Below are 27,646 nucleotides of genomic sequence, written 5' to 3'. Positions count from 1 at the left end.
AACAATTATGTAAAATGTAGCTATTGCAGCAGCAACAACAAAAAAAAGTAACATTGCATCTGCAACACTTTCACTTCTCTTCTTGGTATGTCTAACCTCATTGCTGTAGCATTTGATTCTAGTATCCTTTCAGCAGGAGAGGCATATAGGGCTCAGAATGTAGATTGGAAGATACTGCACACTAAATGTAAACTTCTCTGCGAGCATTATGACATCGCAAATGTAGTGCTTTTATAGAATTTAAGGCCCAAAGGGGCCATTATCGTCTTTTAGATCAATCTTCTTTATAACCTAGGTCACAAAATGTCAAGGATCAATTCCAGCATCTAGCCCAATAAGCTCTGGTTGAATTAGATCATATATTTTTAGAAAGATGTCCAGTCTTGATTTGAAGACTCCAGATAAAAGAATTTGCAACCCGTATCAGTCTGTTTCAGTAGCTAATCACCCTTACTTAAAACATTTCTCAGTGTCTTGATTGAACTTTCCTTCCCATTTTGCTTTTGGTTCTTACCTTGTCCATGTTCATGTAGGCCAGGGGTTGGGAACCTTTTTCGGTTCAGGGGAACTGCTGACCCACAGAAAAATCAGTCAGGGGCTGCACACCAATCAGAACCAGAAAAAAAACTGAAACCCCTCACTGAAGTGTCCCCTGACTGAAAAGGAGAAAGGCATTCTCCAGAGTCCCCTCACACACCAAAGCCTTGGGAGGGCAGGTTTCAGGATAGTAGATTTTTGTGTGCTCCAGCCCTGCAGGAGGAGCCCCAAGCTTCGGGGGCAAGTTGGGGGGTGCATCCGGCCTTAGGGACCCTGATTCAGGAAAGCAGCTATGCATCTCTGTAACTTCTAAGTATGTGTGTGATGGCATTCACTCATAGCAGATAGTGCCTCCTTGGTAGCTCCTGGTACAGCCACGTACCCTAACAGTTGCCTCGGTCCCAAACTTCTGGGTCTATTGGGAGATGCATACTCCGTCACCATGTGTTTACAGTCTTTCCTGAATTAGGACTAAGTACCCAGGCATCTCCATTGATGGTGGTTTGCACAAGATGATGTTGCAGTTTGCTAGCTAATATGCAACACTAAAACAGCCACTGATGTAGCTGGTGGCCTTGATTACGTTCGTTTTAAACAAGTGTGTGGGTGTGTTGTGTGTGTTTTTTTTTTTTTTTTTTTTTTTTTTTTTTTTGGCACCTTCTACTAGCTTAATACAAATTGGAGAATTTTGTGTCTTCTCAGTAGAAGTTCTTTGCATGTCGTCAAAGGTAGCATGTGATATTTTTCCTGAAGTATTTACTCGGTTTGAGCACGGCTGGATTATCCAATAAGCAGACTAAGCACGTGCTTAGGGCACCAGCAAAGCAGGGGCACCAAAAAAAAAAAGATTTTTTTTTTAAATATTTTAAAAAAAGCATTGAAGTTGTCATCGTGGGAAAAGTCAGAACTCCGCAGAACACTCTTTTTCTCAGCTGAAAAGGATATAAAACCCTCAGAGAACAACAATGTGTCAGGACAGACTCGATTCACTTTCCCTATTATGTATGGAAGCAGACGTGCTTCGTCAAGTCAGCTTCGATGAACGTATCCAGAATTTTGCAATCAGAAAATCTAGAAAGAAGCTATTTTAATTTCAGAAGACATGTCAGTTTTGTGTCATTTCGAAAAATACAATTTTATTTTACAGTATAGTATTGATTTTATTTTGAATTACATTTGGGGGCATCATAATATTTTCAGTGCTTAGGGCCTCTAAAAGTCTTAATCCGGCCCTGGGTTTGAGGAAGGGTTTTGGCTCAGTACCAACTCACTTCTTTTGGGCAGAGACATGTGACCAGCATTTTTTCAGGCTGCATAATTCTCTGGCTACACTGTGAGTTCTCCAGCAAGTCAGACTGCCTAAACAGATCTGCTTTGCTTTCTTCTCAGAGATTATAAATAGTATAATTGCCCACAGTTATAAGGCTACATCATTTTTCTTAAATAAGTACATTTATACGTATGCTGAATGCATCAACAAGGAAACCTATTAAAACAATTAAAGAACTTATGCACGTGGTCATAAGCTTACTCCAAAGATTATCCCACTGCAGTAAGGCTCTGATAGGAGTCAGTCTTCAAAATTCACACCGGAACTATCTCTGTGTTAGTTTCTTTGTTTTTACTTTGCACTGTGCCATACTGTACTAAATCTGAAAGTATGCTGTATAACTAGCCAAACTGGCCTAAGAATGCCATGATCCTTTAGTTTCAACTATTTGGGAGCTATCAGGGCATGTATGACAGCTGATGTTTACAGTGCACTTCACTGAAGTTCGGGATTAATATAAGCACCTTTTGAAAGGCATGCATTCCATTAATCTGCTTTTAAGTTATGTTAGGACAAGTTGGTTTTCACTCTGGTCTACCAGTAGATCTTGGAGCCTCTGACAGGGGATCCTGACTGGTTTGGCTGGGAGACTATCAAGCGCTGGCACTTCAGCTGCCCTTCTTACTGCTGCCTGGCTGCTCCTGCCCAGAGCCTCAGAACTGCCCTTGGGAGTTTCCTGCTTGTTGTGCAGGGTGGGGGAGACAGAGGCAGGGGGGCACTGATGTCTCTCTGTCCCCCTCCTCTGTCCCCCATATTCACAGAGTAAAGAGGGCAGGGCCTCAGCAAAGGGGTGGAGCAGGGGAGTTTGGGTTTGAGGTAGATCCTGGTCTGACATAAATTCAAAAAGTGATCTCGTGCTTAAAAAGGTTGGAGACCACTGAGTTAGTGGATAGAGTAGGCCCTGAGTATTGGATATGGCAGGGATGAGCTTCTCCCTTCTCTAGAAGATGTTAGAAAAGGGGAACATATGACTGGCTTTAGCAAAGCTCCCAAACTGGGTGGGGAGGAGAATTGCCAAATTCATAATTAATGATGGTAAAGTGCACTGAGCGTGAAAAGCATTCTTAAGTGCTGAGTGTCATGAAATATAGTTTCATGTGAATCCATGCTCACCATTTATAGACAGGGAGAAGAGAAGAGCTGACAATAGGATCATGGTAGTCCTGATACCCCTGCCACCACTGTGCTCAGAGATTTCAGCTGTCCATATAGTTTCCAGCCATACCCTGGCAGCCTTACCCCCGAGCAAAGTAAAAAAGAAACATTCCAGTAGCTAAGCACCTCCAGAAGTGAATCCTCTTGTAATGAACAGGAGGAGTGCTGATCAGCACCCAATGACTAAGGAGTTAAACTCAGGTAGCCAGAAGAACCAATGGGCAGATGGTACTGAAAACTGAATCGTATAAGATTCCTTGCCTGCTTTCTTTGTGTGGGAGAGTTAAACCAGGAGTTGAGAGAGAGTCACAATGATTTAAACCGTGTCAGGACTACCATGCCTCCAAGGAATTCGGGGCATGGAAGTGGACTGAACAAAGAGAAGTAAGTAAAGGCGGGGGGAGGGGAAGTGCATTCAGGGTGTTTTTGCTTTATTTTGTTGTTTGTTTTAAACTGCTCTGTCTGAATCTATGCCTCCCTTCCCCATTTACTATATAAGCATTGTTTCCAGAGATTTTCTGTGTTTTTTAATTTGTTTTCCTTAGTTGTTCTGTAACATCTAGCAACCAAGTATGCTTTGTCAAGTATATCTTTTGTTTTGGAATAAAAATTACTTTTTAAGGCAGTGATTTAATTCTTGTGTCCTGAAAGGTACATGAGGTCTGTCTGTGTGTTTACCTGAGTGCCTCAGTGCCTCAGTCTGGGAGGTCAGCAACTAGAGACTGCGGCTTGGTTTTCTCTTCTTTTTTTTTCATACTCTCTTGTGGCAGAAGAGCTTGGGGTACCTTGAGGGTGGATTCAAGCATTCACTCCCAGTTTTAGGGATAAAAATCACTTGATGGTGGCAGTAACACCCGTCCCCTCCCCCCCACATAAATCTGTGTATTGTGATCCTGGGGAAAGTTTTTGTAACCAGTGGCAAGTGTAGTGTAGTGTAGTGGCAAGATAATATTTAAAGTCTTTGTGGGTCCCTTCCTTCTGCACTCAGAGTGCCAGAGTGGGAAACAGCCCTGACACCTCTTTGTTGTTTTTGTGCTGACAAAGACGAGGAGATGGGCATTAATATACTGTTTGCAAAGGTACAGAGTTACCGTGATGGTGGAAACCACTTATGTAAGTATGTGCTGTTTATTTTCTTTCTATTTTTCTCCAAGAAGCTGAGAGATTTCTTCAGGAGTGGGGAGAGTGGAGGAGGAGGACTTCAAAATGGGGAATCTGATAGAAGAATTTGTTGGGATATAAAGGGCTATATTGCCACCAATGGCGTAACACATTGCAGCAGTTGAAATGATGCTGTTGGGCGAAAATGAAGATTTTGCCACAGTCAGGATGCAAGAGGGGAAAACCAAAATATCAGTGTGGAATTAAGAACAAGCCCTGGCAAAGGAGTCATTCACGCATGCTTAAAGAATGCACAGTGTACTCAGGGAAGACTGAAGGAGCAGAATATAAACGTGGATCTCTACAGTTACTGGTTGCATTGTGTGTGATGATATGATTAAGACAAGAGGAATTATTCACCATTCGTTATTTCAGTTGAAAGCAAATTGAGATGTGTATATGTAAGTGCTTGTGATTCTCCCCTGTAGAGCAGAAGGGGAGGTTTGATTTGGTTGGTATTGTATTTCTAAGTATAACACGAGTCTACATGATTCAAGTTATTACCACCAGCTGCTCAGACATTTTCTCTTGCACTAGAAATAACCACTGATTTCAGGTAAAGGAAATGAAGTAAAAGTAAGATGTCTAAGGACCTACCAGATTTATGGTCATGAAAAATGCATCACAGAAAGTAAATTTGGTCTCCCACCATGAAATCTGGGCTTGTGTGTCCTTTTGCCCTATATTACACAGATTTCACTGGGGGAGACCAGCATTTCTCAAATTGGAGGTTCTGACCCAAAAAGGAGTTGCTGGGGGGAGGCGCATTATTGGCACCCTAGCTGCTCAGGGTGTTAAAATGAAATTTTCAGCAGTTACATGATTACACATGGGGTGGCAGTCAGCTCCTCAGGAGCCGGTGCACAAGGGAAGCTGGCTCCTTGTGCACGTTGAAAGCCTGCGTGTAACTGTGAACATTAACTGATGAGCCCAGGCTCATTTTTTAAGCATGTACTGTACATGGTTACACTTTTATATCCGCTGTAACCACTGCTTACTACACTGTGTTATGGTTTCTGGTGTTCTAAAACTGAGGGATTTATAAAGACTGGTTAATCTAATTTTATCTTTTATTTTCATAGCATTCCATTTTACTTGCCTCTTGGTTCTGCCTCAATTAAAAATTACACAATAAATATATAATGAAGAGCGCATGGAAATGGATTTCAAGATGTTTTGCTCATGCTATTTCTTTTAGTTAAGTTAGTAACCTTCAAAAGTCTCTGAATTTGTTTCTCCCAGTTAGAAAAGGGAGATAATACGTATCCACCGCTGCAAAATGATTTTAAATCTTTGTATGAAGAAGCTAAAGCATGGGAAGATATGCAGAATTAATTTATATTTGGAAAAATGGTGATATCTTCCTCTTTTACAGTGCCTAAAACAGTATGTGGAACTTTTGATCAAAGAAGGTCTAGAAACAGCAATTAGTTGCCCTGACGCTTCTTGCCCAAAGCGAGGTCATCTACAAGAAAATGAGGTATGGTTTGGTTCTTTCAGTGTATTCAGATGCATCTTGCTCAGGTTATATTTCAGCTGTTCCTTATTGCCAGCATGTTTTAACCATTTTATAAAGGTTGAATGCTGGGTCTCCTTTCATTGGAAAAACCTTGGGTTACTGCTAATTTGTAATTTCTTTTCTTTCTTTTTTTTTTTTTCATTTAAACAGATTGAGTGTATGGTTGCATCAGAAATCATGCAAAGGTACAAGAAGCTACAATTTGAAAGAGGTACAGTGTGAAACATCAGCCTTTATTCCAGCCCAATGGGTAGCTCCCAGATCTATGGGAATAGTATAATGCTGGAGCCTTGTATGATTTGTGAGCAAAAGAAAGCTCCAATTGTTTTTCTTCAAGTCCTTCTATTGCATGCATGTTGCAACATACCGTACGATGGAAACTGAGTTGCAGACAGAACTGCTACATATTGTATTCATGTGTTACTGAAAGGAGAAATTCTTTGGGTTGCATGAACATGTATGCTTTATATAGCACTTACGGTAGGATGGAAGTATATAGGACTCTGTATAAAAATGCAGAGGTCCTCTCTGAAGCCAAACTAAACTTGGTTACTGGAATCCTGCAAGGTAACTATTGCTTACAGTATTGTAGCTGTGTTGGATCCCAAGATAACAGAGAAACAAATTCTGTTGATGAAAGAGAAGCTTTCAAGCTACACAGAGCTTTTCTTCTGGTGCGGGGTAATTATAGGACAAATTGGGGTAACCACTCCAGGCCTAGCGCTTTTGAGGGCACAGCAGTGGCCCCTCCAACCCTTGTATGCACGGAAGGGACCAGGAGGATTATGGGAACCTGGCAGGAGCAGGAATGGCCTGGCAGCCTGCTCCACGCTGCACTCCCCCAGTGCACTGCGCTCAGCTTCTCCACAGCAGCAGGAAACAGAGCACTCTAGCAGCAGGGTATTCCACTTCCTGCCACACCAGGACAGACCTAGTGACAGATGCATCTTGGTAATTCTAAACTGCATACAAGAGGGGTTTGTGTAGCACTGTAGGAGGCAAAGAGAACTTTAATCTGGGTGGAATAATTTGAGAACCTCTAACACTAGCGGAGAGAACTTCAGAAAGAGGTTTGTGTTTGGTTATGGTTCTTTTATCGATATCCAAAACACATTAAATTCAATGAGACTCTTTCTGTTCACTTCAGTGGGCTTTGGATCAGGCCCTGAGTTACCAGTAAAGCCAGTCTCCAGGAAATGGGTAAACAGATAAAACTATTTAACGTTATTTTGTATGTCTATTATTTATTTATTCATTGTATATATTTATTTATCATCTTAATGATGACAGTGCCAATTATCAACTTTAAATGGGGTCCTATTGGGCTAATGCTGACCAAACAGTTCTTTTTCATTAGCTGGGTAAAAACTTCACATACCTATAGAATGTGAAATAGGCTCTATTAATTCTATAAGTAACATTTGTATTGAACAAAATTAAAAAAGTCCCCTCCTCTTCTCAGACCATTTCAATCCATAAGTTAAAAGTGAACATAAGTAAAGAACTTATAAGAAATCTACTGACCAGTTTAAATGATTTCATCAGAGCCTGATGCTAACTACCTCAGGGTATGTCTACACTACAAAGTTAGTTCGAACTAACAGACGTTAGTTCGAACTAACTTTAATAGGTGCTACACTAGCGCTCCGCTAGTTCGAATTTGAATCGAACTAGCGGAGCGCTTAGTTCGAACTAGGTAAACCTCATTTTACGAGGACTAACGCCTAGTTCGAACTAGCTAGTTCGAACTAAGGGCTGTGTAGCCCTTTAGTTCGAACTAGTGGGAGGCTAGCCCTCCCCAGGTTTCCCTGGTGGCCACTCTGGCCAACACCAGGGAAACTCTATGCCCCCCTCCCGGCCCCGGACCCCTTAAAGGGGCACGGGCTGGCTACGGTGCCCGTGCCAGGTGCAAGCCTGCCAGCACCCAGCTAGCAGACCCTGCACCTGGCACGGCACAGAGCCACCCACCCGATGCCCCCCAGCCCACACCCTCTTGCCGGGACCAGGCTGGCGGCTCCCGGGAGCTTCCCCTGGACTGCAAGAGGCGGGCACCTTCCTGGGCTAGTGCGGACATCGTGGACCTTGTCCACGATCTCCGCACTAGGCACAGGAAAGTGGCCGTCTAGGGCAGGAGAGCTGCCAGCCTGGCCACCCAGGACCAGGTGTGCATGAAAATCAAGGGGGTCCACTGAGACCCCCGACACTGAGCCCTGAGCTTACAATGGCCGTCCTGGGTCAGACCAAAGGTCCATCTAGCCCAGTAGCCTGTCTGCCAACAGCGGCCAACCCTAGGGACCCTGGAGGGGATGGACCGAAGACAATGACCAAGCCATTTGTCTTGTGCCATCCCTCTCCAGCCTTCCACAAACTTTGGGCAGGGACTCCACTCCTACCCTCTGGCTAATAGGACTCCATGGACCCAACCTCCATGACTTGATCTCACTTCCCTTTAAACTCTGTTCTAGTTGTAGCCTTCACAGCCTCCTGCAGCAAGGAGTTCCACAGGTTAACTATTTGCTTTCTGAAGAAGAACAACTTTCTCTTACTAGTTTCAAGCCTGCTACCCATTCCTTTCCTTTGGTGTCCTCTAGTCCTTCTTTATGGGAACTCAGGAAGAACTTTTCTGAATGCACCCTCTCCACCCAACCCCTGCTTTTAGAGACCTCTATCCTGTCCCCCCTCCGTCTCCTCTTTTCTAAGCTGAACAGTCCCAGTCTCTGTAGCCTTTCTTCATCTGGGACCTGTTCCCAACCCCTGATCATGTTAGTTGCCCTCCCGTCTCCCAGCCTTTCTCTTCCCCTCTCCCACCTCCTTTTCCCAGTCTCCCCCAGTTTTGTTCAATAAAGACAGAGTCAATGTTGGAAGAAACGTTATCTTTATTTTGTACATCAATAAGAAGGGGGGCTAGGGAAGGGTAAGTGGAAGGAGGTGAGGGAGGAATGGGGTACGTGCCCCCGATGGGGAGGACTGGGCTGGCTCTGCGGGCTTCTGGGGGTGGAACCTCTCCTGCAGCCCCCCAATTGCCCCCTCTCCCCAGATGGCAGCCTGCGGCAAGTGCAGCCGGGCTGATGGCCATGTGGTGTGATGTGCCCAGTGTGGGCACTCAGGGCACTCCAAGCCAGAACTTCTTTGCAAGCGGGGCACCCCTTAGAACTGTGTGTCCGGGGTGGGGGTCGGGACCCTTTAAGCGCAGCCCTCGGCTAGCCTGAGACAGCATCTCCACGCTCTAAGTCCTCCTCTGATGCCCTGCCGGCACTGCTTCCGGCCATCCTTAAGCCCTGTTCAGAGTCCACTCAATGTGGACTTACTAGTTCGAACTAGCAAAACGCTAGTTCGAACTAGTTTTTAGTTCTAGATGCGTTAGTTCGAACTAGCTTAGTTCGAATTAACTAATTCGAACTAAGTTAGTTCGAACTAGCGCTGTAGTGTAGACGTACCCTCAGAGTGCTGATGGAATTAGCTGACGAAATCTCAGAGTCAACGGCAATAATGTTTGCAAACTCAAAGGTGACTGGAGAGGTCACAAGTCTGGGGAAGAGCTAATGTATTGCCTATCTTTAAAAATGGGAAAAAGGAGGATCTGGGGACTTTTAGATCAGTCAGCCTGATCTTGATACCATGGAAAATACTAAAGTAATGTATTTAGTTTGCAAATATCTGGAGGAGGAAGGGGTAGTCACCAACAGAAAGCATGAATTTATAACAACAAATCATGCCAGACCAACTTGATTTCCTCCTTTGGCAAGGTATTTGGTTTAGAGGATAGGGGGAATGCAGTGTACATAATGTGCCTGGACTTCAGCAAGGGTTATGGGGACACTGTGATACATTCTGATATGTAAGCTGGAGAAATACAGGCTTGGTTAAACTATGATTAAATAGAGATACATAATTAGTTGAACTACTGCAGAAAATTAGTAACTATTAATGGAATGATGTCACATTGGAAAGAGGTCTCAAATGAGGTTCCACATGGATCAATTCTGGGGTCATTCTTCTTTAACAACTTTATTAATGACTTGTATGAGGATGTAGAGAATTTACAGATCAAATTTGCAGATGACACAAAGCGTGGAGATGAGGAGGAGGGGTTTGCAAACACTTTAGAGGGTAGAGCTAAAATTCAGAGAGGTCTTGAAAAAATCTCAGAACCACACTATAAATGGTATTCAACAAAGACCCATGGTAAGACACTGCACTAACTCCTGGTTTAAACTAAGGGATACATTTGAGTTAAGATGCACAAACTTCAGCTACATTAATTGCGTAACTTAAGTCAAAGTAGCTTAACTCGAATTTTGGCACCGTCCATGCTGCAGGAAGGTAGTACACTCTCTCTTTGACTTCCCTTACTCTCCATAGAAACAGAACTACCCGCATCTATGGGAGCATCCTTTCAGTTCGAATTAGCGTGTTTTCAAAAGATTCACTAATTTGAACCCCAGAAGATCTACTGCGGCTGTAGTTGTGGCCTAAGAAGAAAAACCAAATGCATAAATGGAGAATAACTAGGATGTCAGGATAATTTTTGAGACTTATCTGAAGAGTTGTAGTGGATCTCAACCTCAACATGAGTCAACAATGCGAAATTGTTGCAAAAAAAGCAAATGCAGTAAAACCCAGTTCAACCCATAAAAGCTCATGATGCTATATATTTTTGCTAGTCTCTAAGGCGCTACATGACTACTACTTTCATTATGCCATATATAGATTTCTTTTAAACCTTTACACCAGCATGCCCAGTCTACTGATCCCAATTTTTTTGTTGGGATTGCTTAGTAATTATTATTGGTTTTTATCAGAAAGCACACTCTTAAATGTGGAGGAAGAAACAATCCTAATGGTGAAAGGGTGACAATAGTGACAATTAGATCCTTTTTGTATATTTCTTCCCGAACATTAATAACAAACACAAATAGCCTGCTTAATGAATATTTACTAACAGCACCAGACTATTCCTTTCTGCTAGTCAGAAAGGATGGCAGGCAAGGTACAATGAGGCACATAACATTGCACAAGGCTACATTTTAGCTACATGACCATACACGTAAGTCATGGGAGGTGATAGCATTACTCTACACAACATTGTAAGGCCTCAGCTGGAGTACTGTGTCCACTTTTGGTCGTCACTGTGAGGCTGGATAGCCATTGGTCCTGGATGGTTTAGATACAACAAATCTTTTATCTTGGCTGGGGATTAGACGAGATATGATTCTGGTTTTATGATTCTGGGAACAATGTAATAGCAGTTAGTTCAATCCATCTCCAGAAGTGTTGTGTTAGGAAGGCCATATTTGCAAAAGTGGTCTCTAATTTGCTGACGGCAGTTGCAAATTAGGCCATAAGTGTGCCAGACCAGACAAGCAAAACTGGAGACCGCGTATGAAAATAGCCAATCTAACAAGCAATGTGAGCATTCTTAAGCAGTATATAACATAAAAACAATTCTGTATCTGTCATTGATTCTGATCATTTTATACTCCTTTGCAGAAGTGCTGTTGGATCCATGTCGGACTTGGTGTCCCTCTTCTGCCTGCCAAGCAGTTTGCCAACTCCAAGAATCAGGGCCTCAGAATCCTCAGCTGGTCCAGTGCAAAGCTTGTGATATAGAGTTCTGCTCATCTTGTAAATCCAATTGGCATCCAGGGCAAGGATGTCAAGAGAATATGCCAATCACCTTCCTCCCAGGAGAAACAAGGTACATTCTGATTCTTATACTTCATGCTTTCAGTGAAATGAGCTGAAGTCTACGAAAGCTTATGCCCTAGTAAATTTGTTAGTCTTTAAGGTGCCATAGGACTGTTTGTTTTTGCTGACATAGAGCAGTGCTCAGAGGGACAACCCAGGCTGCTGATACCATATGCAGCTCTGCTTGCCAGCCACCTGTTGCCCTATTGATGGTAATGACACATTCAGCCACCTCAGGTGTCCCTCTTCCCCTTGCTGCTGCTATTCAGGGGTATCCAGGAAAGCCCAGTGGACTCTGGCTTGGAGGGGAGAGTCTTAGGGGAGGAGCCTCATGGAGGCAGCAGGAACTCAGACTCTCCCTGTACTAGCTTCTCATGCAGGGAATCCTGATGCCTTCAGGCCGTAGCTTGAGTCAGCTGGGCATTGGGAGACTCCCTGTTCTCCACATTGAGATCCTGTCTCCTCTTCCCATAAGAATCAAGAGTAGAAGACAGGAAGGTGAGCTAGGCATGTGTAAACCTGACTCCAGAGTGGTTCCCACATGCCCAGCTGGGAGAATTGTGTATACTGATGTCACAGACAAGATAATTGGTAGATGAGAGAAATGTGCATTTCCAGTAAGTACATAGCTTTTTTTATAGGCACGATAAAAATTAATTGTTGTACTAGATCTGCTTTCTGAGTACTGCACAACAAAACAAAAAAGCAGACACCAAAACTAAAATGCAACCCAGTTGTTGTTTTTTTTTTAAACGAGGATGATGGGTTCGCACCTTTATAAACTTCTGCAAATGTCTCCCACAGTTCTGTGTATAAAATGGAAGATGACGATGCTCCAATCAAACGCTGTCCAAAGTGCAAAGTTTATATTGAACGAGATGAAGGTTGTGCCCAAATGATGTGTAAAAACTGCAAACATGCCTTTTGCTGGTACTGTCTGGAATCACTTGATGTGAGTATTCACTGGATGAATTGGTGGATATTGTAAGCTTACGTATTTGTTACACAGACTTAAAAATGTCCTATGGATATTGTCACTAGCAGCTCTTTCACATTCTGTGTTTGTTCTGAATCTTTTGTATAACTACAATTAGCACCTAAAATACATGGGCAGGGAAGAACAACATCTTACCTGGTAGAATTTGTGCACTTTATCTTACTTGCCCCACCTGAAGAGCTGTTGTGCTGTTAACCCTTTGCATAAGTGAGATGGAAAGCTGTTGATGAAATGTGAAATTGCATAAAAACTGTTTTTCCTTTGCCATCTCCATGTGGCATCTACATAGTGTGTCTCACTTTGTGTTTAATAAGATACTGTGCACACACAAGTCAGACAGCTCCTTCCTGAAGAATTTATATTTAAAGTGTGTTTGGAAGATCCATATATTTATATTTCTTTCAGTTCTGTATGATAGTGTATGGTAGCCCTACATATGGCTGTAGAATGTTAGCATTGGTTTTAGTGCTAAATTTCAGTAGTGAGGGTTGTTTCTCGATGTTGATTTGTTGAGGTTGTTACATCTCTCCTGCAGAACAAGAGAAAAAACCCATGAACTCATGTATGAAGAACATGTGTTCTGAGAGCAGAAGGAGTTTGATTTAACTCTTAAGATGCTTCCTGTGCTGAGCTTAAAAGCGTTTTAAAAGAACCAGTATCTTCCTGTGCCCAAGCATTGGAGTACAGGCAGTCCCCGAGTTACGTGGATCCGACTTATGTCGGATCCGCAGATACGAATGGGGATTTTCTCGCCCCGGAGGACTGGAGCGGCGGGACGCCTGGTCCCGCTGCCCGCCTCCTCCGGGGCGAGAAAAGCTGCTCCCCGTCTCCCTGGTCTGCTGCGGGAGCCAGCAGACCAGGGAGACGGGGAGCAAAGCGGCGCAGGACCCGGGGCCGGACCCGTGGCCGCTTCCAGATCAGCTGGAAGCGCCGCGGGTCCGGCCCCGGGTCCTGCGCCGCTTTGCTCAGCGTCTCTCTGGTCTGCAGACCAGGGAGACACTGAGCAAAGCCGCGCAGGACCCGGAGCCGGACCCGCGGCGCTTCCAGCTGATCTGTAAGCGGCCGCGGGTCCGGCCCGGGTCCTCCGCCGCTTTGCTCCGCGTCTCTCTGGTCTGCTGGAGGGGACGCAGCTAGTGCCCCCCTCAGCAGACCAGGGAGATGTGGAGCAAAGCCCAGGGCCTGTGGTAGAGCAGGTGGGGCGCTGCCTGTTGGTCCCACAGCACCGCTCCTTGGCGCTACTGAACCAACCCGGCAGCACCCCCGTTACTCTGCCCCAGGGGTCCTGATTCAGCCACTGCTGATCAGTTTCAGCAGTGGCTGAATCAGGACGCCTGGGGCAGAGCAGCTGGGGTGCTGCTGGGTTGGTCCAGTAGCGCCGAGGAGCTGCCGCGCTACTGGACCAACACAGTAGCACCCGAGCTGCTCTGCCCCAGGCGTCCCCAAGTTAGCCGCTGCTGAAACTGACCAGCGGCTGACTACAGGAAGCCCGAGGCAGAGTTGCTCTGCCCCGGGGTTCCTGGAATCAGCTGCTGATCAGTTTCAGCAGCAGCTGACGTGGGGACGCCTGGGGTTCTTAAGTTGAATCTGTATGTAAGTCAGAACTGGTGTCCAGATTCAGCGGCTGAATCTGGATGCCAGTTCCGACTTACATACAGATTCAACTTAAGAACAAACCTACAGTCCCTATCTTGTACGTAACCCGGGGACTGCCTGTATATACAATATGCTGCAAATGTTTTTTCACAGTAGCCAAGGGAACTTTTTATTGCAAAGCGTAGTTAACAATGGCAAAGGAAATGTTTCAAGTTCCAAAAATGTACCCTTACTGTTCCAGATCCTGCAATTGTCATGTTTACTGCCTTAATGATATGTTTAAATCATGCACATTCTCATTCTTAGTTAAAAAGCAGAGGTCCCCAGTGCCTGCATTGGTTGCTATACTCAAGTATGTCCATTCCATATCTGGAAGCAGATGTGTCTTTTTCTATCGTACTGTGTAGATGTCTGCCTTGGTTTGCTCTCCCACCTGCAAAATAAATGCCACATTTGAGAGACTTGGGATCCAAGTAGTAGCTCTCTTCTTTGCATGTTCCATACCTAGCGTGGCCAGCATTTTCAGATTCTGTTGCCTAAACTCCTATTTTGTTGTTTAAATAAGAAGGTTGGTTTTCAAAAGGGATGATCATCAGCTATTTTATTGACTCCAATTGTGAGTGCATGGCACCCAAGAAAGCCAGTCTACTACTTACGGTGCTTAACTTTTGGCAATGAGGTTTGAAAATGTTTTTATCCTTATGATTTCCCTTTTCCTATCACTTTATTCCCTGGTTAGTGAATTGGACTTTTTGCCTCCTGAGAACTAACGGGACAAAGGATTCTTCACTGCACTTGAGACCCAGCTGCTTTGCTAGACAAGGAAATGCACATGGCCTGATATAAAATATGGAAAAGGAAGGGGGAGTACCATATTGACTTGATATGCATGGACATCTAAAAAACATAAAAGTAGAGAGATTAATTCTTCGTGTGTCGCTTATAGCTGTTGTTGTCTTGCTGAAAGGCTCCAACAGTGCTTTACTCTGATCCATGCAATAACGCAAATTCAATTTTAGATGGTTTTCCCACTCTGAAGCTTTTTTCTTCATACTCAGTGCTTTGCAAGGATCTTTAAATTTGCTTCCCTCTCTAATAATTTGTTACTTTGCTGCCACAATCTGCTCTCTCTTGAAGTTAGAGAGATCCTCTATTAATTGCTTGTTTCTGTTTAATGTTTCACAGGATGATTTTCTCCTTATACATTATGACAAAGGACCTTGTCGAAACAAGTTAGGTCACTCCAGGGCATCTGTTATCTGGCACAGAACACAAGTAGGTGCAGAACCTTTTAAAATTTCATACAAGTTCACAGTAAAATGGTTTCTCTAAGTTCTATCTACATAGAGATCAAAGCAAGCATGTGAAGCTTAAGGCAATGTCTACATTTTAATATGTTAAGCACTTGACACCTTGGTTTTCCTAATTAGCAATGCCAGCAACATGTAACTAATTGCACGGTGTAGCAATCCTTACATTGATGGAAGAAATAGATATGGGCTGCCTGCCTGCGGCAACACTTTAAAATGAATGTATGATTATAGCAAAGCATTGGAAGAGAGCTCTCCCATTGTTCTATGTAAACCATCTGTCTAAACGAGGGGCGTAGTTAACATCACTGAGGGTAAGTGTAACCCCTCCTGTTGGCTAGCCCAGTGTGAAGTTATTCAGTATAGGGGAAGCTTGTGACTTCTTACACCACTGTGTGTGGGGGGGGAGGCCTGAGGCTGCTTGGTGTGCTCTGCGTTGTGTATGTGTGAGTGCACCTCAGACCAGACCCACTCCGACAAATCACCAGGAACAGGCTTTATTCTGTAAAAAACATAGAACAGGAAAACAGTTCAGCAGCCCCTTCTCTCAGCATGCAGCCTGTGTGCTGCTTCTAGCACAGTCCTTGCTGAGACCCTGCTGGGGGCAGAGGGCACATCCTGGCAGGAACCAGGAAGTTCTCCCAACATGCCGCAATTTGTAGTCCAACTTGTAGTTCCCAGGGCTGCTGCTGAAACACACTGGACCTTGGACTACATAAGGATATTAAGAAGAGAGTAATTCGCCAATTGTGTAGTTGATACAAATTGTGTCAACTACATGATTAGTCGATAAGGGGAGGTGCTCAGTCCCAGCTTGCGCTGGTTCCAGGACCTACCCCCTGCTATACTCTACAGTTTAAATGTAGCAGGAGATGGGCGCCAGCTCTGGGATAGCAACGGGATTAGCTCCCAGGGTCGGCACGAGCTCGGACTGAGCAGTCCAGGCTCACACCAGCTCCGGGACCACCTTGGCTCTGCGTCACCTACCACCCACCCTCTCCCGTGCACTGCAGAGATGGTGCTGGGGGGAACTGGCTTTTCAGCCAGCTCCTCCCAAAACTGGCTCCTGTTTTTCCCTGCTCCAGACGCAGCAAGGAGGGAGGGAAAGCGAGTAGTCGAGTAGTCACTTGACTAGTTGCTTACGTCCCTAACCAGGAGCCCGGCTCTCGGCTATAGGAGCCCGTTTACACTGGCACTCTACAGCGTTATAACTTGCTGTGCTTGGGATATGTTTTTTCACACGCCTGAGCAAGAAAGTTACAACACAGTAAAGTGGCAATGTAGACTTTCCCTAAAGTATCTTAACCATCAATAGTTCAGGGAAGGATATTGTGGTATAAGAATGGACATTAATAAGAAACAATACAAAGTCAGACTTCTTCCTGGATTTTGACTCTGAACTGACATGTCTGTCTTAAGTAAGACTGGTTGAATTTATTAGAATAAAGTTGTCCCTAGCTGGGTGAGTCTGCATGGACTCTATGTTGAGTCCCTCATCCGGTGCCAGTCGAGCAGTAAAGAACCAAGGATTTTTGTTCCCTGTTCCCATTTTTCACCTGCTTCAGATTTCAGTCTCTCCCTATTTCCCAATGAAGAAGACAACAAGTTACCTTGGTGAGGTACCCTCTTTTTTGCACTAGCTTTAAGAAGCATGGACGATTTAACATGTGAGTTGGGGGCCCAGCAAACCTTCAGGGAAAAAGAAGAGACAGTTCTACATCATGCTGGGACTAGAGCTTGAACTTGTGAATTACCACAGGGCTAGAAACACAAGGCAGCTCAGCACATTATCCTCTCTCATCATAGGGAAAATGCGTCAGTGAAAGTAGCTTTTATATTTTTTACAGAGTAGAAAACAGCTGACACAAAAAAGGATTTGTAAACTTGCCCCAAATTTGCTGAAATGTAATGAACTCTAAATAGGCAGATACTGAATGAAAAGAACTCTTGTTACAAATATTTGCCCATGTCTATTTCCTCCATCATTCTTTGATAGGATAACAAGGGAGAAGCTGTAGACATGGTATACCTAGCCTTTTGTAAGTCATTTGATACAGTCTCGCATGACCTTCTTATCAATAAACTAGGCAAATACAACTTAAATGGGGCTACTGTAAGGTGGGTGCATAATTGGCTGGATAACCATTTTCAGAGAGTAGTTATTAACGGTTCACAGTTATGCATGAAGGACATAACAAGTGTGGTTTCACAGGGATCTGTTTTGGGACCAGTTCTGTTCGGTGTCTTCATCAGTGATTTAGATGATGGCATAGAAAGTGTACTTATTAAGTTTGCAGATCATACTAGGCTGGGAAGGGTTGCAACTGTTTTGGAGGATAGGGTCATTTTCAAAATGATCTGGACAAACTGGAGAAGTGATCTTCGGTAAATAGGATGAAGTTTAATAAGGACAAATAAAAGTACTCCGCTTAGGAAGGAACAATCAGTTTCACATATACAAAATGGGAAGTGACTGTCTAGGAAGGAGTACTGCAGAAAGCGATCTAGGCGTCATAGTGGACCACAAGCTAAATATGAGTCAAGAGTGTGATGCTGTTTTAGAAAAAGCAAACATGATTCTAGGATGCATTAACAGGAGTGTTGTGAGCAAGACACAAGAAGTCATTCTTCCGCTCTACTCTGCACTGATTAGGCGTCAGTTGGAATATTGTGTCCAGTTCTTGGCACCACATTTCAAAAAAGATGTGGAGAAATTGGAGAAGGACCAGAGAAGAAGAACAAGAATAATTCAAGGTCTAGAGAACATGAGCAATGAGGGAAGACTGAAAGAATTGGGCTTGTTTAGTTGAGAAAAGAGAAGACTGAGAGGGGACGTGATAGCAGTTTTCAAGTAACCAAAAGCATGTTACAAGGAGGAGGGAGAAAAATTGTTCTCCTTGGCATCTGAGGATAGGACAAGAAGCAATGGGCTTAAATTGCAACAAGGGTGATTAAGATTGGACATTAGAGTGTGGTTAAGGTTGGACATTAGAACACTAGAATAAATTGCCTAGGGAGGTTGTGGAATCTCCATATTTAAGAGCTGGTTAGATGGACATCTATCAGGGATGGTAGATGGTGCTTTGTCCTTGCCATGGGGGCAGGGACCTGGACTTGATGACCTCTCAAGGACCCTTCTAGTTCTAGTGTTTTATGATTATAAGGATTGCTATACTGTGCTTTGGTGTAATTAGTTAGATGACTGATGTTTCTGGCATTGCTAATTAGAAAAATTGAGGTATCAAGAAATGTGTCGTTCAGTTAGCAGGTGTTTGTACTACAAGAGTTGTTATACTCAATATCACATTTGGGGAATTTTGACATTCTTTAGTTTGCCCAGAGCTTTTTCTTTAGGGTCAAAAATAGGCCTTGGGATGCCCATAGAATCCAGTTTGAAAACCCTGTGGCATGGATTCCCCCAAAATCCAGATTTCACACTACTTACCAATATATCCTCTGGAGCCAGAGTATATGGTATGTATGCTTAGCAAGAACAGTTAACCTTGAAGTAGAGGGGAGGTTGCACGTACCATGTATGTCCCACCGTGAGAGAGGAAAAGAGAAATACGAGTGATTTTGAACATTCGGGGATCTAATCCTGCAAACACTATCCAGAGAATTTCCACTGAAGCCACCAGATGAATGAGGACTATGATCGCTCTTATTTACAGGATTGGGGTCCTTTTATTACTTCTTCTTGGAATATTAACCAAGTGGAGCATGACACAACCTCTTAAGTGAAAAGCATGATGCTTTAATGCTAAGTGTTGTGCTTCCAGTGCAAAAAATCACTTCTAGACATTACACTTGCTAAGAAATAGCCTATTCTTCAATAGCAGTTGAGTTCACCAAGTGGAAAATATATCACGGATGCTTACCGGGCAACCTGTTGACCTGATCTTAAAAATCCTGGATAAATTCACTGTCTGGCATATCTAGGATGAAATGGAAATGTAAGCTGGCTTCCTAATTGTAAAGAGCACTGTTGGTCTGTCTACTGTATTTTTCAGTTTAACCTTGGCTCTCCTCAGCGAATGGTGCCCCATAGTGCACACTGAGAAGATTGCACATGGCTAATTATGTATGTGCTATCTCCAGAAATCACTGTGGGCCGCAGTTCAGTAACATTGAAAAGAAGCTCAGGAAAGTGCCTGGCTTCACTTTCACTCTTTGGTGCCAGCAGATGCCCCAGAGACACTAAACACAGATGCATCAGATTAGCTGCCTGTCTAACAGGTATATGTGATGAAAGGTGCATATTTTAAAGTAATTGTTTTTGGCAAAAATAAAAATATTGTGACAGAAATTATAGATTTATCTCCCAAGAGAGCTGCAGCCGAGCTTTTTAATTAGAAATAAATATTCTTGTCTAATATTACATAATAAATCAGTGTGCACATCACTTCTCAAACTTAATTTTGTTCAGCAGCACCACCTGCTGGACACAATATTTTCAGACCCAGAATTAAAAATAACTGTATGAATGAAACTGCAAAAAGAAATCCACAGTGTTCATAAAAAAATACTTCCTGTTAGAGGAGGCATCAATAAGCCTGTTAATTTAGGTGTAGAATATATTTTCTACATTATGACAAATTCAGTGTTGCAAATTAATTGGTGTGTTTAGTATCTGACGACAGCTAGGAGAAGTTCTAATGAATAATATGATACTTAGTGTTACAGTTGGTATTACTGTAATGCTTAGGGAGCCCTTGTATTCAAATGGCAATTGTTCGTGTGCAGATGATTTTTCCCCAGTATTCATTATTCACAATTCATTTTTCTGTGAAAAAAAATCTCAGTGGGTTTGTTAAATAACTTGCAGGCCTGTGGTAGCAAACAGGCCTTCCAAAATCGACACGCTCATTTGCTTAGGCCAAGTAAGAAGCTTTCATGGGCAGTTAGCATCAACTTAAAACAGTATAACCTTACAAATGTGAAACGAGTGGAAACCAATGCAGAGTTGCCTTGCTTAAGCGTTCAGTGCTTCTGCTGCTCAACCCAGCCACCCCAACCCAAAATACATGTTTTGGATTGAGATTATGTGGATCCAAAAAAAACCCTAATCCTAAGGTTCAGTTGTGTTAAGTCACTGCTGATTAGCTTCTGCCCGTTGGTCCCGCTGCTACTGCTGACTTATTGCAGTGTCTGCAGTGGTGTGAGTGTACCACTGAGACACCGCGCACCTCACTCTGCAAAGCACATGGTGCAGAAGAGTGCAGCAGCTGCAAGAGTGAGGCTAACAGCAGCTGTGCTGATCCCATAGACTGGAGGCACCAACAGTCGTGACAGATTTGGGGGCGGGGGGGGGGGATGTTGATTTGTCTTGAAAAACAACTTGACTTTCTCAAGCTCAGGTCAGGCAGATTGCTTCTTGATCTGGCTTAAAAATTAGGCCAAGCAACTCCCTAGTTCAGAGCTTTCCTGATATACTGATTTTAAGTACTGCTATTGAGAAGGTTGTGGGCATCTGTGAAACTGATGAGAAATAGGTCAGTTTCACTCTGCTCTGCTCTGAACACTTTTGTGCAGCTGCAGGTACTAGAGCTACTCATTGAGAGAGACTCATAAAAGGAGACTTTGAGAGAGATTGAACCACCCAGCACCTTGCAGCAGCCTGGAAGCTGAGGAAGAAGTAGGGTACGTCTAGACTACATGCCTCTGTCGCCAAAGGCATGTAGATTAGGCTACCAGACATAGGAAAATGAAGCAGCGATTTAAATAATCGCCGCTTCATTTAAATTTACATGGCTGCCGCGCTGAGCCGACAAACAGCTGATCAGCTCCTCATCCCAGGAGGCATACCTGGGTGGTCGACAAATACCTTTGATGTCGCCACCCGCGCGTCCAGACTATCGCACTGAGCCGACAAACAGCTGATCAGCTGTTTGTCGGCTCAGCGCGGCAGCCATGTAAATTTAAATGAAGCGGCGATTATTTAAATCGCCGCTTCATTTTCCTATGTCTGGTAGCCTAATCTACATGCCTCTGGCGACAGAGGCATGTAGTCTAGACGTACACGTAGACTGCCATTCTAATAGTTGACAGGAAGCTCAGGGTTTGGAGGAAGAAGCCAGAAGGAAGACAATACTCCTCCTCCTTTCCAGCAACAGAGAAGAGGGAGGGTGATCAAATTTATTCTGTACCTGCTAGCCAGAAGCTGAGACAAAGTTTGGCAACCAGAGTCCCAGAGACTGCTCCTTGATAGAACATAAACACCTTCCCCTTTCCTATCAGCTGTAAAAGTAATTGTATTCGGTTATTTCAGTGGCAGAAGAAAGATAAAGAAACTCAAATACTAGATATGTTGGCACAGGTGGTGCTTAGCAACCTCTGCTGTATAAAGATTTCAAATCTTCTTTCAAGAGAACTTTAAATGGCTGGTTACTGCATGCAAACAACATGTGACTACATTAAAATGTCAATCAGTGTTTCAGATAACTACTTGTGTAGTGTTAGGTACTATAAAAATATTTAAGATGGCTTCATGCTGAATTTTGAATAGTTTGAGGCCAAATATTTGCTCTCTGAAAGGAAAACAATACCTGTAAGTATCTGTAAGTGGAACTTCCCTAATGTAAGCATGTTTGCCCTCAGCAGCCGAGTTCTTCAAACATCACAGATACTACAGGCTTAAAATTCACATTTTATGGAGAGAGAAAGAAAGGAAGAAAGAAAGGTAAAACTATCCACTTGCATTGAAGAAGACGAGTGGTTTGGTGCAGGAGACATAACAAAGCTACCCCTGTCTTTTTTGTTCAGTGCCAATTAATATCTGCTTTATCTAGGGTGTGTGAATGCATGCATGTACGCAATGTTAAAATTTGTAGGTGGCATGGTGTGAATTCTGACTGATATAGTGAAAAAGGACCATTGCCCTCTGGTAACTATTTTCTCAAGATGAGAGTCTGCTACCATTCTCCCATTCTGAAAATTAGCAATCACCTTGCCAACTATAGATAGATGTTTAGCACGCAAATCTTCTGTGATGTGCAACTATGGTGAAATCCTGGCTCTCTTGAAGTCAATAGGCACCTTGCCATGGACTTCAGAAGGGCCAAGATTTCTCTCCTAGGGCATTGACTTTGTGTTGGAGTAGAATTTGAACCTGCTGTGCCAATTATCATACTGACATGTCATTTTCCATTTTTTTTTTTCAGGTGGTGGGAATCTTTGCAGGATTTGGTCTACTGTTGTTAGTGGCTTCACCTTTCCTTTTACTTGCTACACCATTTGTCCTTTGCTGCAAATGCAAATGTAATAAAGGAGATGATGACCCTCTGCCTACCTAGATCATGAGAAGATGGGACTCATCTCTCACACATTTTGTCTCCCTCTTGCACTTATGTTGTAGCCTTACTCCCCCCATTCTGTTTTTCCATGACAGTGCCATGATTCCGCGAACTGTTGTCAGTACATTTACATAGACCAAGTACCAGTAGTCAAGTAAGGTAGTGGAAGGCAAGTCAGAAGTTTAGAGGATGTTGTGGAACAAGATAAGTATCTGAAATTAAGAGGTGAAGATATTCTTTCATGTTGCCTTATAAAGGCTGTCTTGGTGAACTAGGAATTGTGCTGTTACATCAGCAAAACAACCTAAAAATAAATCAAATCTAACTTTTTCACATATATGTTTGCATCAAAATGAGGTGTCTTATTCATATTCCTGTTTAAGTCACCTATTGTTTAAATGTGGCTTTAATATATCTGTTTATTACAACTGTGTTTTTATTAATATTGCTGTGGCAAAAAACCTTTTTAGTACTTATTTTTCCAAGGATAATGGAAATCATTAAGGTGCATATTAGCTATCATATGCCTTTCTTGAATTTTGGGGAGAATACAGCTGGAATTTCTGCCTTCCAGGAATTTTAGGAAGTCTTACATGTTGATTATTTGATCAAAAACTACATTTAAAAAAAAATCTATCAACAGTGTAAGGTTGAGTGGTGTCACAAACTTGCTACCTAATCAAGGTTCTTTTAAAAACATCTAATTGGTATTGCTTATGATTGAATCACCAGAGGTTTTTCTGAAGGGTTAATTTTTTGCTGTTAAGGAGTCTGCTAAACTTACAGGGCTACTTAACTTTTAATCCAGGTATCTGAATCTTTTTTATTTATATATTAAAAAATCCTGATTAAACCAAATGTGTAAATATCTGTGCTTTTGAATATTTGGAAGTTCAAGATAATTCACTTTTGTCTTAAAAGCATATATTTGGGGAAAAAAATTACAGGATTTGTTTTGCTTATCAGCAGATTGTCAGTTCAGCAAATGTTTCGTTTTAACGAAACTTCATAGTCCATAATAAAAATATCTGGGGTGTTTGTGAAAGATCTAATAGTTACAGTATATAGTCCATTTTTCAAAGTTTATATCATATCATTCATGTGTGCTGTTACTAATCATACTGTGAGAAGAAAAAACAAATTTCTCTATAAAGATTAGATTTTGTTCTGACATTACATTACTTCTTCTTTGTGTGTAATTTACAATGTTGCAAGTTTCCAGGGTAGTAAAATGCCCAAATCAACATATTGTTAATATGCAGAAGTTACTGTTCTGCAACATTTTGTGGAAAACGGTAACGAGACCCCTTTGTAAATGGAAAACTAGCAAAATAATTTGACAAACATTTAATGTTGTTATGACTGTGATCATGAAATGTGGTACAGGTCTGTGTCCAAGGGTATGTCTAGATTTTTTTCGAGAGAGATCGTCTAGACAGCCACGCAACTTTCAAAAAGTGATCCGTTTTTTTTAAAGAGAGCATCCTGGCAATCGGGATGCTCTCTTCCGAAAAAACCCTGCTTGCATTCAAGAATGCCTTTTTTTGAAAAAGCTCTTTCGAAAAAAGGCATTCTTCCTCGAAAATGAGGTTTACCGCTGTCAAAAAAAACCACTGTGTTCTTTCGATTTTAATTTCAAAAGAACACAATGGCAGTCTAGATGCAGGTGAAGTTTTTTCGAAAAAAGGCCACTTTTTTCGAAAAAACTCTGTAGTCTAGACATACCCCAAGTGGAGAACACACTATTCTGCAGAGCGTTAAAATGGAAGTTAAGCTGTATTTGAAAACCTAAAGATACAATAAAATAGGAAGCGATGCAATGATGTGTATATGTGGAAGCTCACCACCTAAGACATAGCAGGATTCAGGCCACAAAACAGAACAGCAGATACAGTAAAAAAACAAACAAAAATTTTAAAAAACCACTTTTTTGGGGGGGGCGGGGTTTGTTCTATGTTAAGTTTTAGTCTGCATATTTAATCTTTGAACAGAAACATTAGAATGTAAAATTTTCAAAAGCCCATTGACTATCAGTGATCTTTAAACTCCTAAGAATGTAAGACACTTTTGAAAATGGGAAATCGATTCCTAAATCACATAAATACTTCTCAAAAATTTTCTCCTTTGTCCAACCTCAATATTCTTGATTTTTTTTTTTAAATTAGTATTTCAAACTGGCTAAATGAAAAATGCTTGCATGAAATCCAGAAGTTGTTTTTGTTTGAAGATGGCAGTCTGGTTCCAACCCAACATTAGTTGTATGTTATATCCTTAATTTTGCATGACAGTTGTACAATTCAGTACTTTAATGACGAAATCCTGAGATTAATTGTTTTTTTTTAATTTTTCCTTAGCTATTCTGAAATAGCAAAGGATGGCTGAATGATATATAAGAGTTTATTAATGGGGTAGGCATATTTTAACTCGTCTCCATTGGTCAACCTTGGTTTCAGTGTGTAATTGAGGTTACAGTCTCAGTCCTGCTCCTAGAGGATGTGTCCTTGTCGCAGAAGACTGAATTAGGAAAGCACCCTGATTTCAAGTTAAGTATTAACTCATACTGTCCTGAATCATCATTTTGATGTTAGATTAATAGGCTTGTCCCATTGGAGGAATGACTACTTTTTCCAAATCTAAGGCATGTTGCCAAGGTAGTGTAGGGAGGCTTGAATTCTGTCCCTTTTTCTTCAGTCTGATCTGCACAGGACAGATGTGGTAGTAGCATTAGAGAGCTAATTGTTCCGGGGGCAAAACAGACCCCAATTTGCCTGGGTTATCAGTTCTGCACTAGGGATGTAAAAAAAAGTATTAAAATAGTAACCGTGTAATGAATAAAAATTCTCTGTTACATGGGGCCTTAGTACAGAATCTGAGGAATTGCATAGGGGCCTTAGTATAGTAGGACGCCTTTATAGTATCTGAGGTATTGAGGTAAAGATAAACCTACCCTTTCATTCTTAGAAGTAGCCTTTTTAGGTCAGGGTAAAAGCACTGTGATAAGGCAGTGTTGGGAATCTGTGATGCCGTTGATAGAAAACTTCTCTCCCAACATGTGTCGCTGACGCTTTTACAGAGCACTACCATAATTTAGTGAATATAACCCGTGGGTTATATTTGTTTTTACATACCCCACACACACCCCTCCACCCCAGAGGGGTATATAGGTTTTTTTTTTAATTCACCAGCTGGTTTTTTTTGTTTTTGTTTGGGTTTTTTTACTCACCGGAGGCTGGTGGTTCCTGCAGCTGTGCATGAACGGGGGAGAGGAGAGTGAGCACTCCCCTGCCCAGAAGATGGTGGTTCTTGTGGCTGTGCAGGAACCGGGTGGTGAGCGCTCCCCTGCCCAGAGGATGGTGGTTTCTGATCCCCCAGCCCTTCTGCAGCTGCGGAGGAACTGGGGCGGTGAGTGGTTGGCTGGCTAATTCCCTTCCCCCTCCCCCTCTGCACCGTAAATTAGCAAATATACCCCTGGCACAGAAAAGCCTTGTATACCCTACAGGTTATACTCGTGTGCAGGATATACAAGATTTTTTTTACTGAAATAGAAAAAACCGCAGGGTATATCCGGGTGCAGGTTATATTTAGGTGTGGAGTATATTCGCTAAATTGTGGTACATTTACATCAAAATTAAAGGGGAAAAATTCCATGCTTTGTTACAGATGTAAACATTTTTAAAGAGTTAGATTTCAATTGATGATCATCATTGACGGGCATAAATGCCTGAGTTTATCTGATCATACCCAACATGCATAATTGTATAGGATCTCTGTATACTTGGGTTCACTGCATAGATTTCCAAGTTTCTCAGCTGATATACTTTCTTGAGGTTCAGGGAATATAATACAAGAATGAACTGTAATCACTTTCAGATATACTGAATAGTATAACTTCACATTTTATTTGTAAATGTTACCACTTCAGTTTTGTTTCCAAAGACTGGATGTCTTTAGTAATCACTGATTTACAAATTCTGTTGATGCCTTGGCATTTACTACTCTGAAATAATGTTGTAAATAAAACATGTATTGTTTTAAACTCTGACATTGCTGCCCCAGAATAGTGGATTTAAATATGCTCAAGCCTTTGTTAAATTTCTAAGGAAAATGTAACAGATTTCAGATAATCATTTATAAACCATGATCTGAAAATTGAGATTCACTGCATGGTTTCTGTTGCATTTCATATCTATCCTACTTCATTTGCATTGCCTTAAACTTAGTTAAACCAACATTTATCAGAGCACATGGTTTGCGTGTCCTGTTAGGAAGGATGAGTTTCTAGTGGTTAGAGCAAGCTGGAATAGAATCAGAACTCCAGGTTGGCTGGTATTTTTTTTCCACTGCAGCTGTACGGTTGATACTGAACAGTAGCAAAACTGTCAGTGACCTTGTATAAGTCGCTTTTCCATTTTTTGTCTCAGTTTATCCATCTGTAAAATAGGTGGAACAATGCTCACCTACCTCACAGGGTTGTTGTGGGGCTCAATTATTTTTTTAAAGCTTTTTGAGATCCTCTGGTGGAGGATGTGATTTAAGTACTTAGCATTGTTATTTTATGTTAGTATTTCAGCTGTTTCTAACTACCTTCATTGTGGAGCCTCAGATTGCATTGTACAAAGTTCTGGGTTTTTTTCAATTGTATTCTTTCTTAAAATATTTATCTTAAAATTATAATGGCTCACAAAAAGAATTGAATGGCCCAGTTCTTAGAATAGAATTAATGACCTGACATCCAGAAAATATTTAAAATTATGATGCCTAAAATATTCTCTCTCCGAGAGGAAGAGGGAAACAATATTCATAGATCAGAAGGGGTATGTCTACACTACAGAGTTACTTCGAACTAACGGACGTTAGTTCGAACTAACTTTCATAGGCGCTACACTAGCGCTCCACTAGTTCGAACTTAATTTGAACTAACGGAGCGCTTAGTTCGTAAAATGAGGTTTTCCTAGTTCGAGGATTAAGCCTAGTTCGAACTAGCTAGTTCGAATTAAGGGGTGTGTAGCCCCTTAATTCGAACTACTGGGAGGCTAGCCCTCCCCAGGTTTCCCTGGTCGCCAC

The 27,646-nt window shown here is 42.3% G+C and overlaps 1 protein-coding gene across 9 annotated transcripts in view; it reads left to right on the top strand.

Annotated features, from left to right (window-relative positions):
- Positions 1-27,376, top strand: part of RNF144A (ring finger protein 144A) — a 112,122-nt gene extending 84,746 nt beyond the window's left edge. For 8 of the 9 annotated variants that reach the window (XM_075923529.1, XM_075923531.1, XM_075923530.1 and 5 more), the window contains 6 exons: positions 5,559-5,663; positions 5,853-5,913; positions 11,193-11,400; positions 12,195-12,342; positions 15,166-15,255; positions 22,451-27,376. In XM_075923529.1, coding sequence (XP_075779644.1) covers positions 5,559-5,663; positions 5,853-5,913; positions 11,193-11,400; positions 12,195-12,342; positions 15,166-15,255; positions 22,451-22,582 — 744 coding nt within the window. In that variant the 3' untranslated portion in view covers positions 22,583-27,376. The remainder of the gene's footprint in view (positions 1-5,558; positions 5,664-5,852; positions 5,914-11,192; positions 11,401-12,194; positions 12,343-15,165; positions 15,256-22,450) is intronic. The other variant, XR_012902532.1, reaches the window with a different exon arrangement.
- The last annotated feature ends 270 nt before the right edge of the window (positions 27,377-27,646 follow it).

Source organism: Pelodiscus sinensis, chromosome 3 (assembly GCF_049634645.1).
Source record: "Pelodiscus sinensis isolate JC-2024 chromosome 3, ASM4963464v1, whole genome shotgun sequence".
In the NCBI taxonomy this organism is placed as follows: domain Eukaryota; kingdom Metazoa; phylum Chordata; order Testudines; family Trionychidae; genus Pelodiscus; species Pelodiscus sinensis.
This window is presented reverse-complemented; position numbering and strand designations above follow the sequence as displayed.